The sequence below is a fragment of the Mustela nigripes genome, chromosome 11 (assembly GCF_022355385.1).
Source record: "Mustela nigripes isolate SB6536 chromosome 11, MUSNIG.SB6536, whole genome shotgun sequence".
NCBI classification, from domain to species: Eukaryota; Metazoa; Chordata; class Mammalia; order Carnivora; family Mustelidae; genus Mustela; species Mustela nigripes.
In genome coordinates this window covers 5,236,847-5,249,709 of record NC_081567.1, presented here as the reverse complement: position 1 = coordinate 5,249,709, position 12,863 = coordinate 5,236,847, and the positions used below count along the sequence as shown (strand labels likewise).

General features: G+C 45.5%; 1 protein-coding gene across 2 annotated transcripts in view; it reads right to left on the bottom strand.

Moving 5' to 3' along the window:
* Positions 1-12,863, bottom strand: part of LMTK2 (lemur tyrosine kinase 2) — an 80,051-nt gene that overhangs the window by 17,619 nt on the left and 49,569 nt on the right. For both annotated transcript variants that reach the window (XM_059414405.1, XM_059414407.1), the window contains exon 7: positions 10,294-10,427. In XM_059414405.1, coding sequence (XP_059270388.1) covers positions 10,294-10,427 — 134 coding nt within the window. The remainder of the gene's footprint in view (positions 1-10,293; positions 10,428-12,863) is intronic.

The following is a 12,863-nucleotide window of genomic DNA, read 5'->3' as shown; positions in this document are numbered from 1 at the left end:
TAAAAGTAACTGCTGAGGTTAAATACCGACCATATCTGTACTTTGTGCTGCATCAGTACCATATTTCCTGGTATCTTAAGAGTGACCAAGAGCGGCACCTGGGTGGTGCAGTGGGTTAAGTGTTTGCTTTGGGCTCAGGTCATCATCTCAGGGTTCTGGGATCGACCCCTGCATGGGGCTCCCTGCTCAGCGCAGAGTCTACTTCTCCCTCTCCCTCTGCTCCTCCACCCTGCCTGTGCTCGCTCGCTCTCTCACTCTATTTCAAATAAATAAATAAAATCTTTAAAAAAAAAAAATGACCAAGAATTTTAAAATACTATGAGCTAAAGTGTCTTGAGTAATTTTTTACAGTAACTTGTATTACTTGAGTCTAATGGTAGTCTACTTATTATAAGATGAATAAAATGACAGCTTCAAGTACCCAAAACTAATCAACATTACAAATGCTAATTTTTTAGCTTCCTTTTCAAAGACATGTGAGCATTATAAGGAGCCCTTTCCAAATTACTTCGCTTTCCTGCAAACCCCACCTCTCCATAGGGAGGGGAAGAGCACATTTTCAGGACTTATTGGAAAAAATTACATAGGTTATTTAAGAACAGGTTAATTCTCAAAAACATACATGTTGAAAAGTAAAAACTACTTTTTCTGAAGGAAACTTCCATATAGACAACAGAGTAAAAACACTTTGGATTTAGGTATAAGCCACTTTTTATCTTTTGCTCTTTTTATCTTTCTGATCATCTATTGGCATAGAAATTCAAGAGTCCACTAAACTAACGTAGAAAAGCAGACCCCATTTATAGTTTCAAATCATAAAGGCATAGGAGAAGAATAAATGAAACAAGATGGGATCGGAAGGGAGACAAACCATAAGTGACTCTTAATCTCACAAAACAAACTGAGGGTTGCTGGGGGGAGGGGGGTCGGGAGAAGGGGGTGGGATTATGGACGTTGGGGAAGGTATGTGCTATTGTGAGTGCTGTGAAGTGTGTAAACCTGGCGATTCACAGACCAGTACCCCGGGGATAAAAATATATTATATGTTTATTAAAAAAAAAAAAAAAAAAAAACTTTCTGTAGTCCAAAACCCAAAATGTTTAGACAGGATTTTAGAAGACAAAAGCTTATATTAATGATTAAATTCTTCATTTTCCAAGATCTTAATTTCCAAAGTTTACATGGCCGACACAGGACCATGATGAGGCCGATGTAACTCCGGGACAGCCTACCTGGGACGTAAGGGCACTGAGCCAATCATACGTTAATGGCTAAGATTTATAAAGCACTTACTGTACACTGGGTATTGCTCTAAGCTCCATAAATGTATTAACTCATTTAATCTTCACAAGGAACCTTGTAAGTGGACGCTCTTATCTTCCCCATTCAGAGCTGTCTTCAGCTTACTATTTCTTATAGTAACTTCACCAGAGCTGCAAAGCCAGCAAGACGCTGTCCCCCCTCAGGAACCATCAGTGACAATGCACCAGCAATCAGAGCGCTGCCCCGGTCCCCGGCGAACACGTGCTCATCTAGACGGCCAGCGGGTGCTAGTCAGGCGGCTCCACGCCAGGTTTACTAGCAGTAATTTTCACGGTGTTCCCCTCAGAAGCCTTCATTTGGGCCTGTGGTGTCTGGGAGCAAGAGAGAAACTTCCAATCTCAAGGAAATCAGTATCTCTGTTTTGGAATGAAGGGAGGCAGGAGCGAGGCAGAAGCAATACACCCACAGAGGGCAGAAAAATGGAAATGCCCTCCGTCGGGCGGCACTGTCCACTGGACCGACAGCGGCAACAGGACAGTGCCATAGGTTCTGCCGACAGAGGCTCTGTCACCCAGCACCACTGATGGGCATTTCCAGAGTCTCTAGAAACAGATCCTTCTTAGCCTTCCCCACATCTCTCTCCTAAGGCCAGAATTAAAAGCTGGGTGGCCCGGCACTCCAACGGGGCCCTGTGTGTGTCCCTGCGAGGCGGGCAGCGGCCTCAGCCCTTGGCTCCCTCCCTGCGGGCCACCGGAGCACCTGACCCCTGGGCAGTAACTGGGCCGCCCTGCTCCCTCCCCCTCTCCTCTCTCCTTCCACATGTTCAGTGCAAGTCTTTAGACAGAGCAAATGTGAAGGTTACGAAAAAATGAAAAGCCACCAAAGTCCCATTAAGTAAAAGGCCATTGGCTTTGAGTGTAAAAGGCACCCTAAAATTCTAACACAATCCAACTGATGCTCTCAGGGGAAAGAGAAAGGCTTCTCCTCACCTAAAATCCGAAGTATTGAAGACCCAAACTGGGGGAGGCTGGAGGAGCTTCCTCTAAACCTGCCCCCTGCTCCCCCACAAACGTGGGAGCAGCACAGCACAGCGGGGCAGGAGGTGGGGAGTGGGGGAACCAGGGTGATCTGGGAGCTCCTTAGGAGCACTTAGGAGCAGTGTGACTTGGGGCAAGTCATTTAACATACCAGAGCCTCAGTTTACTCACGAACAGGGATGCGCTGTAGGAGCTAACTCACAAGATTTCGTGAGGATAAAATAAAGCGATATGTGAAATGTTCTCAAAATGTTAAGGCGCTGTCCAGTTCTAAGATAATGATATAATTCAATTCGGAACTGGAAAAAGCAAATGTTCTCTGAAGCCTAACCTGCAAAGCTAGAGAAGAGAAAAGCACAAAGGTGTAACTTAACAACACAGGTAATTCTTGACGTCAATGGCTGCTTTTGGTCAGGAAACACAAACATACCCAGTATATTCTTCCTTCAAGTTGAAAAACAGGTCTAGTGGTGAGGCTGCCACATGATCTGACAGCCTCTGGCTCTGTCCCCTCGGCTGGCAGCAAGGCCGTGGCCTCCACTGTCAGTGACGGCCTCGGCCGCGGGAGCGGTGCGGAGCGCTGCGGGAAGTGCGGATGCGCAGACCTAAAGAGCTCCCCATCCTGACTCCCAAGGAAGCGTCACTACGTGTTGACCCGGCCCCTGAAGGACCGCTGGACTGGAAACGGCGGAGAGGCTGCAGCCATTTTCAAAATCACCCACACCTCTGTTCGTGTTGTTTGTGCTTTCCCGAGCAAGCGGAACTCCTGATACACAGAGGCACACACAAGAAGCAAAGTCGCTGAAACTGACTGCTGAGTATTCTTCTAGGGCGTGGCACGCGTTATCTTAAGTCCTCTTGACAACAGCGCTTTAGGATAAAATGATCCCCATCTCATAGAAGAAACGAGTTCAGAAGCACTAAGTAATGTGGCTTATCTTGGTACAGCTGACAGAAAGGTGAATTAGCAACCTGAACCCCTCAATCCTGCTTTGCTCACCAGACAGACCTGCTCTTGGGAGTTTCTGAAGTTAAAAAAAAAAAAAAAAAAACCACTAAGGGTTTTGAAGAAACTGCCACTTATCACTCGAAGATGGGACGTAGCTCAAAGCGGTACAAGTTCAAGATGAAAGCCAGAGGACGGTGATAGGGCACAAAGGACGCAGGTTTGACTGCTTTTGCCCCGATCTATCAGGTCAGGCCTTGCTAGCTGAACAAGACTGTATTTACTGAGCTTCTCCCGAAGGTCAGGCCCCTGCTAGGCTCTGAGTGTATACAGGACACCTGTGCTGTGAAATTCTGGGTGGATGCCAAGAAGGTCGTCTGTGGCTAGAATGTGGGCCACCACTACTGGCCTGGGTTTTGAGAAATGGTGATAAAATGGGGACAAAGCCTTCAGTTCTCAGTTTTCTCCAGGGTTGGGCCGGAGCTGACACTGAGCCGGACACTCTGGCTTCTATGGGTCTCAACCTCTGGTTACAGCTTATCTCCTCCCTGGACGTGATTACGAGATCGGACGAAATACATAAGGAAGTAGTTTTCAGGCTCTGGACAGTGAAAAGCCCAGGTTCTCATCTTGACGAGAAACTACATAGCAGAGGTGAGCTCCACATGGCCTCCAGCTTTCTTTTTAGGGTCACTTTCCAAACCACGGCACAGAGGTATGGAGCCCAGAGAGCCACGGCTTCCCTGGATGGCAGAAACAGAGCCGGCCAAAGAGGCTGAACCGCAGGGGAGGGAGTAAGTTCAGAGAGCGGGCCAGCACCCCAGAAATCTGCAGGTGGGTCCCTCTGAGTCTTTGTCTGCGGTCGACTCCTGACTTGTGTACGTTGTGTGCCCTGGGAGAAAATGAGGCTGACAGGAGACTCACAGAGCTGGGTACTGGTCAGAGGGGAGAAACTCCCCTCAACAGCCTGGTTCCGCCCCTCCGAGTCCTTAAGAAGGAGGTTACTCTGACATCAGGCAGGCGATCCTCTAGGCCTGTCCAAAAGGTGCCCCACCAGGATGGAGCTGAGCTGCCAATCAACGGCCCACTCTAGAGAGTGGTACTTCTCACTCTGGGTGTGCACTGGAGTCGCCTGGGAGGTGAGTGAAAATGCACTAGGTCTGCAGTGGGGCTGGCAGTACCCCTCAGACAACCCCCAGAATCCAAGCCCGGCCTCGAAGGCCACATCAGATCAGGGTCAGGGAAGGCCAGTGTGGTTAACAAGTGATAAACCAGCTGGCTTCAGAACACGGGGAGCACTCCACCGGGGATTCCCGAACAATAATTTTCCCATAAGGCCTAGGGTCATCTGGAAAACTGGAACATTTAGTACTTTACTTACACCTAAGGATTTTAAGTTGAGGGCGAGGGTCCCGAAGACCCTCGAAGACCCGAAGACCCGAAGACCCCTGCTTTCATGTCCCCCTGCTCTGTACATAGGCACTCAGCCAGCAGCGGGTGTTCCTCCCCAAGGGCAGAGTACAGCCCGCCGGAGCCTCGAGCCAGTCCTCTTGTGCACACGCGCAGGCCTTCCGCAGTAAACGAGTTACGGGGATCCTAGGCTTCTTCCGAGGCTTCCTCAAGTGCCGCCATTGTTTCTTTTTTAATTAAAAAAATGTGGTCTTTTTCTTTTAAACTATCTTCCTCCCCCAACTCCACCCATTCCGGGTTAACCCGTACTAAGAAACTGGTAGGTATAATCTTTCTGTATTTTCCCATATACGCGGTGTATACACAAGAAAATACAGATAAGGGGAATAAGGAGCATGTGCTTTTATGCGACATTATTTATGCCTACCTCCCTATCTTTATTTCTCACCCAACAACATCAAGGCTGGAAAACCCCCCAGGGCAACCAGTCACCCCACAGCTCTGCATCTTTCTCTATGACAGCCGTGTGGTACTCCACAGCGCCGATGGCCTGGAACTAACTGGTTCTCAGGCCCCCCATGAACGCTTACTTTGTTGTGTTTATTTTGCCGCTGCCTCAAATGACGCAATGACAGATCATTCTATGCCATGTCCTTAAGTTCCAGGGCCTCTCTGTCCTATGGAAGTGAGTCCAGCAATAGGAATGTGTAATTTTAATTATATAGTTATCACCCTCGTAGCTCTTCAAAAACTGGTAATGTCCTGGTAACTCAGGACAAAACTTGCCCATATCCTTACTAGCCACAGACGCAGCGGTTCCTTTAGCTCTGAGGTTCCAAGCCTTTAACCTGCCCGTCCCTAACTACCAAATGGGATCGACTTTCCATCTACTGGCCCGTCTGTCTCGGGCGTACTCTCGCCAATTCATAGGCACCTGTTGCGTATCCTGAGAAGTCACCCTTTGGCTGCCAACTGGTGTTGGCAGCTACACCTTCCCAAGTCTGTTGTCCACTGACTTTGTTGTGGTGTCTATTGCTATGCAAAATATTTAATTTTTATAGAACAGTCAATAAAAGGTGTAACAGCCACCCTTTATTTTACAAGGAAAAGAGGGTCTTTCTGGTTAGGAGGCCTCGCTCATCGCTAGGTAACACATACAGCTTTCCAGAATTCTGCCAATATCACACTTATTTTTTTTTTTTTGGATTTTGATTTTCACATACAGACGGTACACAGGTCCAGTAATTTCCCAGATGGGTAATGAACTGCGCATGCACTTAACAGGGAAGCCCTCTCTTCCCCCCGATTTGAGTTTCACTTTGGGCACACACTCCCCTGCTCTATGTACTGTCTGCTCTCCACCAGTCTGTTTCTCCATCAAAACCAAACCAGTCTCTATCCCAGTGGTTTGCTGGGAGCTCTGACAGCTCGCAAAGCAAGCCTGCTTTGCGGCCTCAACGATTCACTTCTTTTTCATCCTCTACTGGCTCTTCTAGACACTAATTTTCATGTGAAGCTACAGATAATTTTTACCACCCCCCAAATCCTCTAAGGTCTCTTATCAGGATTACTTATGAAGTTCATGTATTAATTTTGAGTTAACATGGGTGCCTGGGTGGCTCAGTCAGTTAAGTGGCTGCCTTCAGCTCAGGTCAAGATCCCAGGGTCCTGGGATCGAGCCTGCATCAGGCTCCCTGCTCAGTGGGGAGCCTGCTTCTCTCCCTCTCCCACTCCCCCAGCTTGTGCACTCTCTCTCTGGCTCACTCTCGCTCTCAAATAAAATCTTTAAAAAAATTTTTTTTCAGTTAACTGACATTTTTGTGCTGTCTTCCCACCATAAAATGGGGCACACATTTCCATTTGTTCCCGTTTTATGTCCTGCAGTAAGACTGCATAGCTTCCTTCACATAGTCCTATATCTTTCTCACATTATTTATTCCTAAATAATTTATAATTATAACAAATAATTTTTGTAGCACTGGTGAAAACGGAATGGGGTTTTTTGCCCTATTTTCAGGTACACTTTAGTATATCTATAATCAAACTACAATAATTCTCTCATTAATTTAAAAAAAAATTTTTTTAATGTTATTTATTTGAGAGAGAGTGAGTGAGAGAGAGCACAACAGCTGAGAAGGTCAGAGAGAGAAGCAGACTCCCCATGGAGTTGGGAGCCTGATGTGGGACTTGATCCCAGGACTCCAAGATCATGACCTGAGCCGAAGGCTGTTGCTCAACCAACTGAGCCACCCAGGCACCCCATCTCATTAATTCTGTTTTTTAAAGAAACTAGTATCTTGCTTTTTTCCCAGTATACAGTATCATGTCACCAGTAGTAAAGAGTCACCAGTGATTGTTTAGGGTAGCTTACGGGATAAGAGCGTGGGCCCCAGAGTACATGGCTCTGGTTTTGAATACCAGCTCTGCTCTATGACCAAGATCTCCTAAGTGAAGAAGACGAGACTAGAGCAGGTGAGGCCCCACGTCTGGGACCCTCATTCTTTCATTTCACACACACGGGCCGAATGCCTGCAGACTTTCAGCTCAAGCCAGATTCCGCAGCCTGTGTAAGGAACGTCTTTGGATTTTCCTCATGGGAGCAAGATGATGGTACTTTTTCTTTTCATTTAATACCACTGTGTGCCACATACTACCTGTGGCTTTGATATAAACTGATCAGTCAGGGAGAGCTCCCCTCAACTTGGCAGATGGGGTGCTGCCCAATTCTTGGATCATTTAATAAAGCCAATTAGATCTTCAAAAATAAAATAATCAGAAGAATTAAAGCAACCATAGTTATTGCCATATAAACATTTTCCCCTTGAAGACTAATCTTTAAGAGAGGAAATATGAGAAGGAGTTTAGAAAGATACAAACTGAAGACTTTGCAGGCACACAAATTAATGAAATACCCTAATATTCCACCAGCTGAAAGAAACACTCAGCTAGAGGTGCAGCACAAGCCGATTAGGAACCAGATTTCCACATCTCTACCACTGTGGCTACAACACACAGTACAGATTAAGGAAAAAATCATGTAAAATGCACCTAACCCTAGTGTTCATGTATCATGCTCCTGCAACACTGGGTGGCCGCACTGAGAGCCAGAGAACTTCAGGGCTTCTCAGCAGAAAATTACCTGAACTTTAAAACCAGGAAAATCCTAAAGAGGCTCTCTCGTGAACAGTGGTGACCTGTGTACTCCTCAAGGCCATGACCACACAGGTCTTCGGCTACCTGAGCCACCACAAGGCCCACACCACCAGCCAGAACCTCTGTGTACTTAGCTCACTGTGGTGACCTGTGGTATCTCACTGCAAACGCTAAGGAAGGCTGACAGGCAAGGGACAGCAAGTCCCAGGCTCTAGGCCAGAAAGGCAGAATGCTGTGGAACGTAGCATACTGGCAGCTTCTGCTGTTTACATGGCCTTCACGGATGTCACATGTAAACTTCGGAGATGCAGGCTACCCAAGACCCAGGCATACGTCTCCTCTTAAATAATAAGCAAAAATACAATTTAACTGGGGGTGCTTTACTAGATCAGTTTCTAAAACAACAAACAGCTTTTAGTTGGACGTGTGGGCTATTATTCTATTTTCAACCAACATCAAAAGCCTGACTTTGAGTCAGCCAATAAATATTCTGAATTCTGATTTAAAAATATGCTATATGGTTTGTTATCATTAAAAAAATAATTTAAAGCACAAATTTTGCCCCAAGTGGGAATTTTACATAAAATATAGCTACTTAAGAGAGAAAAAGAATGAGAGAGAGGGACACCTGGGTGGCTCAGTCGGTTAAGCACCTGCCTTCCGCTCAGGTCATGATCCCAGGGTCCTGGGATTGAGCCCCACATTGGGCTCCCTGCTCATGCTCAGTGGACAGCCTGCTTCTCCCTCTTCCTGCCACTCCGCTGCTTGTGCACACACACTCTCTCCAACAAATAAAATAAAATTTTTAAAAAGAGAGAGAGGGAGGGAAGGGGACAGTTGCCAATTGTTTAAAGAATATTCTTTACCTTGAGTTTTTGTACCTGGATAACATCCAAATCATGTGATTTAATTTATCATCTTTATATGTTCTAAAGCACACAAAATTCTAAATTAAATAGAACTTTGACCTATAGAAACTCACAGGAAAAGAACATTTACTCTGATGTCTTTGCCAATTTTTAAAATACAGTAGGAGGAACACACCTGAACCTTAAGTGCAATTTCTAGCTGCCTCTGAGGCCTTCATGCTGATGTCTGACATGACACACTCTCTAAATGTCCCAGCCTCCAAGATCTAAAACTCCTAAACCACCTTTTAGAGACTAATCCACCATGTCTTACAAAAGAGGAATACAAATATGCTGGGCATTAACCTGTTAAAAGAGATTAAAAAGTGAAATCCAAGATTTCTCCATTATAAAGCAAACAGATATTTACATTTTGAAGTTTCGTGTAAGGGATTCTGCCTCGTGCTTGAAGAAATCCGTAATCTTTGGGGTATTTTATAAAGCCCTTAATCAGAATGACCTGCTCACTATGCATGTCAAGAGAGATACAGATGTATGGAAAAATGTTAATATTTTCTTTCTTCCCTACCTGGAAACAACGTTGACAATTTGATAGAGTACTTTTCCATGTCTGCTCTCACATACACGCGCGTGCACACACACAGGTACACACACTCACACCTCTACAAATACAAGCAGGTGTTTTCTTATTTAAAAAAAAAAGGAGTCACGTTATAAATATATTCCTGTGCGATCTACTTTTTAAAAAATAGAATACTCTTAAAAAAAAAAAGAATACTTTATAGCCCTTAAAGTCAACACACACACACACACACACACAACAGGTGCCCCTTTTCAGCTCTTTGGATCACTAAGAGTTAATTTATTTAGTTAAAGTCAACTAAAGAGAAGCTGGTTTCCCTGGAGACCTGGGAAATAATTTCAAACATATTTTAAACATAAATCAGAGCACAGAAGGCTAGAGGAGAGTCAGCAGAAATCTCCTTCTGGGTTCACAGAGCCATTACCTCAGACAGGACTCAAGCCCTTTGTTGTTTTAATTACGAAAATTACATCAATGGCCTGAGCAAAATATAACGTGCTCCAAAGAGCTGTGGCTATTCAAATCTGACCAGAAAGGTTTCTACACAAATGTGTTACACTGATGGGCGTTCTGCTCACACACAACGCCAGATCACCTACAAGTGGCCCAGGGACGGGGCAGGCCGGGGGAGGGGAAGCAGGCCTCTCCGAGCCCTGACCCTCCACAAAAAGATGATGCCAGCCTATCAGATCCTCTCTTCCTCACCCAGGAACCTCGAAGTCAGAACCACAGCCTGAAGCTGACACAAACGGGATGCACAGGGAGATGTCAGCACGGCGACTGGCACCGTCTGCTCTCAGCTCTGAGCCAATGGTTTCATGTTCTCTGAAATTCCGGAAATGGCTTCTAGAACTCAGGCTGTATGAAGACATTCCGTTCCCCAGTTTTGGTTTAACCCAGCCCAACTCTGCCCTCATGCCAATACCAGGACGGACAGGACAGCTTCTACTTGTTCACCCTCTGAAGTCCTCTGCAGAACCTCGACAACCAGCGCCGCCAGACAGACCCAACTGCACCGCCGGCCGGACCCACCTGTGCAGGAAGTGTAGCTTGTGCATGGCGGCCAGGCCCGCGGCGATCTCGCAGGCCATCCGCTGCAGCAGCATGGTCTGCGAGTCCCCCCTCACGTGCTCTTGCTCGTTGCGCAGGTAAGCTTTCAGGTCCCCCTGCAAAAGGGAGTCCAGGTCAGCTTCCAAAGGGGCCGAGGTGAACCCACTGGCAACTCAACAGGTGCCTTAGCTAATGTTAACTACTTAGATTATTTACCAGAAATCACTTAGATTTGACCTTGATAAAGAATCTAATTCGAACAAGTCCCAAATTACAAAGAGTAATTCCACCCCAAAACTTTAAAGTACAGAAAACACTATTGTCTTTCAGGATCATACTTAGCTAAATATTGGTTAATCTTTAAAGAAACTAAATATTAGTTTATATGACCACATGTAAAACAAAAAGTCAAAATAAGGTAATTTTTTAATGATGCACAATATAAACTAAGTGCAGACGTAGAGACATTTCCAGGTAACTGAGATGATATGCTGCCGTGCGCGCTGCCTTTACGGATTTCTAGGAGACACACAGTCGGGGAGCATTACGTTACAAAGGCTATCATCAAAGCACCTGTGAGCAACAGAGAGGGAAAGAACCAAAGAAAACTGGATGGGAGAGGAAGGGGAGAAAGCATGCTGAGTGCTGGCCAAGTCTCTGCCAGCCTCCCCCCAGGGCCCTGTGCTGCCCAGCCACTCTGAAAAAGAACATTCCAGGCCCTCCAAAAAAATTCATAAAGTTACGAAGCCTATTCAAAGGGAGGCAGCACGGGCAGGAAAATGAACAAATTCACACCTGGACACTTGACCTGCAAACACTGAAATGCCGAGCTCTCCAGGAGCTCCTGCCAGACTTCCCCATGTTACTCTGCCTCTCTGAAGAGACTTTAATCTAGGAATGTGTGTTTTGGGGAAATACACATTTAAGGAAATAAAGTCTTCCATGTTCTCCTTATCACATGTGTAAGTATTTATTGATTAGACTCAATTCCAAATTAAGTGTTACATAAACGGCTAATACAATTTAGAAAGCAACTCAATAGCTTTCAGTGTGCATTACACCTGAGTCAAGGAAAGATACCTGTGGGGGGGAACCAACTAAGGAGCAGAATACACTTCCTACCACTGTGAGGAAAAACAGCCAATTTGTCAAATTCCTGGAGTAAAAACCTTAAAGCACAAATATTTGGTTACAAACATCTGCCGACTTTTAATGCTAAGCACATAACAACATAAATTCCAGGTCACTCCAGGAATCTTTCATTCCCAGTTTCAAGGATTTTTATGTGAATGACAATGCTGAGATTAGCAATCACTGCCATCGGAACTTTTGAGCAGTGTGCCAAGCACCGTGCTAGGAGCTTCTACACTCACTGCCTCAAATAATTCTTGCAATTTGAAAACACTTCCTGGATGTGAAAATGAGGCCCAGGTGGAGGCAAAGAGCTGTGCACAAAGCCACAGCCAATAAACAGGGGGGCTGCGCTCCTACTTCTTGGTTTTACCAACCTGTCAAGATCCTACTTAGGGATGCAAATCGAATCAATTTATTTTATAAGAATGAATGTAAAATAACTTATGCCAACCCTATGGATTTGTTGGATTCTCCAAAAGTTAATGGAATTTAGGTGGGGCAGTTGGGGGTGGGGGGGGCTTGGGGTGGGGATTTCGGACCCTCAGAACCCATGTCTCTGACCTCTTATTTCCTCCCAGACATGATGCTGGAATTGCAAGCTGCTCCAGAGCAGAAAGAGACCCTTTCCTGCCTTTTACAAACACGGTATCCCTGCCTGCCCCTATCCCGCACCACACCCCCCAGGCTAGCCTCTACCCAGCGGTGGCAATGGTGGAATAAAGACGATTCTCACATTACATTAACCCGGACAAACACCAGCAAAAAGCTCCAGGCCTATGGGCTAATGGGATTTTCAAAAGGTGGCCCATGCAGAAACTAAATATGAAAATAAATAGTTTTAAGTTTATTTACATTACCAATGAAATGGCAACTTAAATCCCATTTGTCTAACCCCTCTCCTGCAATATCCATCTAAGGAAAAAAAAAATCACCTCACACAAAAGTAGCATTATGTTGCACCGTGTCTGGCCAATTCTCAAAGCAAACAGAAGCTTCTGGCAAACACTGAACACTTCACAAGTGACTTTGGCCATGAAGGCAGAATGGCAGAGTGGGTGTAGGTATTTTTCAAGGTTATCTTAAGTACAGTTTACCCTTGGACCAGGCAGGGGTTAGGGGCACCGAGGCCCGAGCGGTGAAACATTCACATATAACTCTAGACTCTACAAAAATGGAACAAATAACAGCCTGTTTTTGACCAGAAGTCTTACTGTATAATATGAAGGGCCACTTAACACACATTTTGTATGTTATGTATATACTATATTTTTAGAATAAGGTAAGACAGAAAAAATAAAATGTTTAAAAAATCATAAGGAAGAAAAAGTACACTTATGGCACTGCCCTGCACGTATCAGGAAAAATCAGCATCTAAATGGACCTGTGCGGTTCAAACCCCTGTTGTTCATGGGACAACT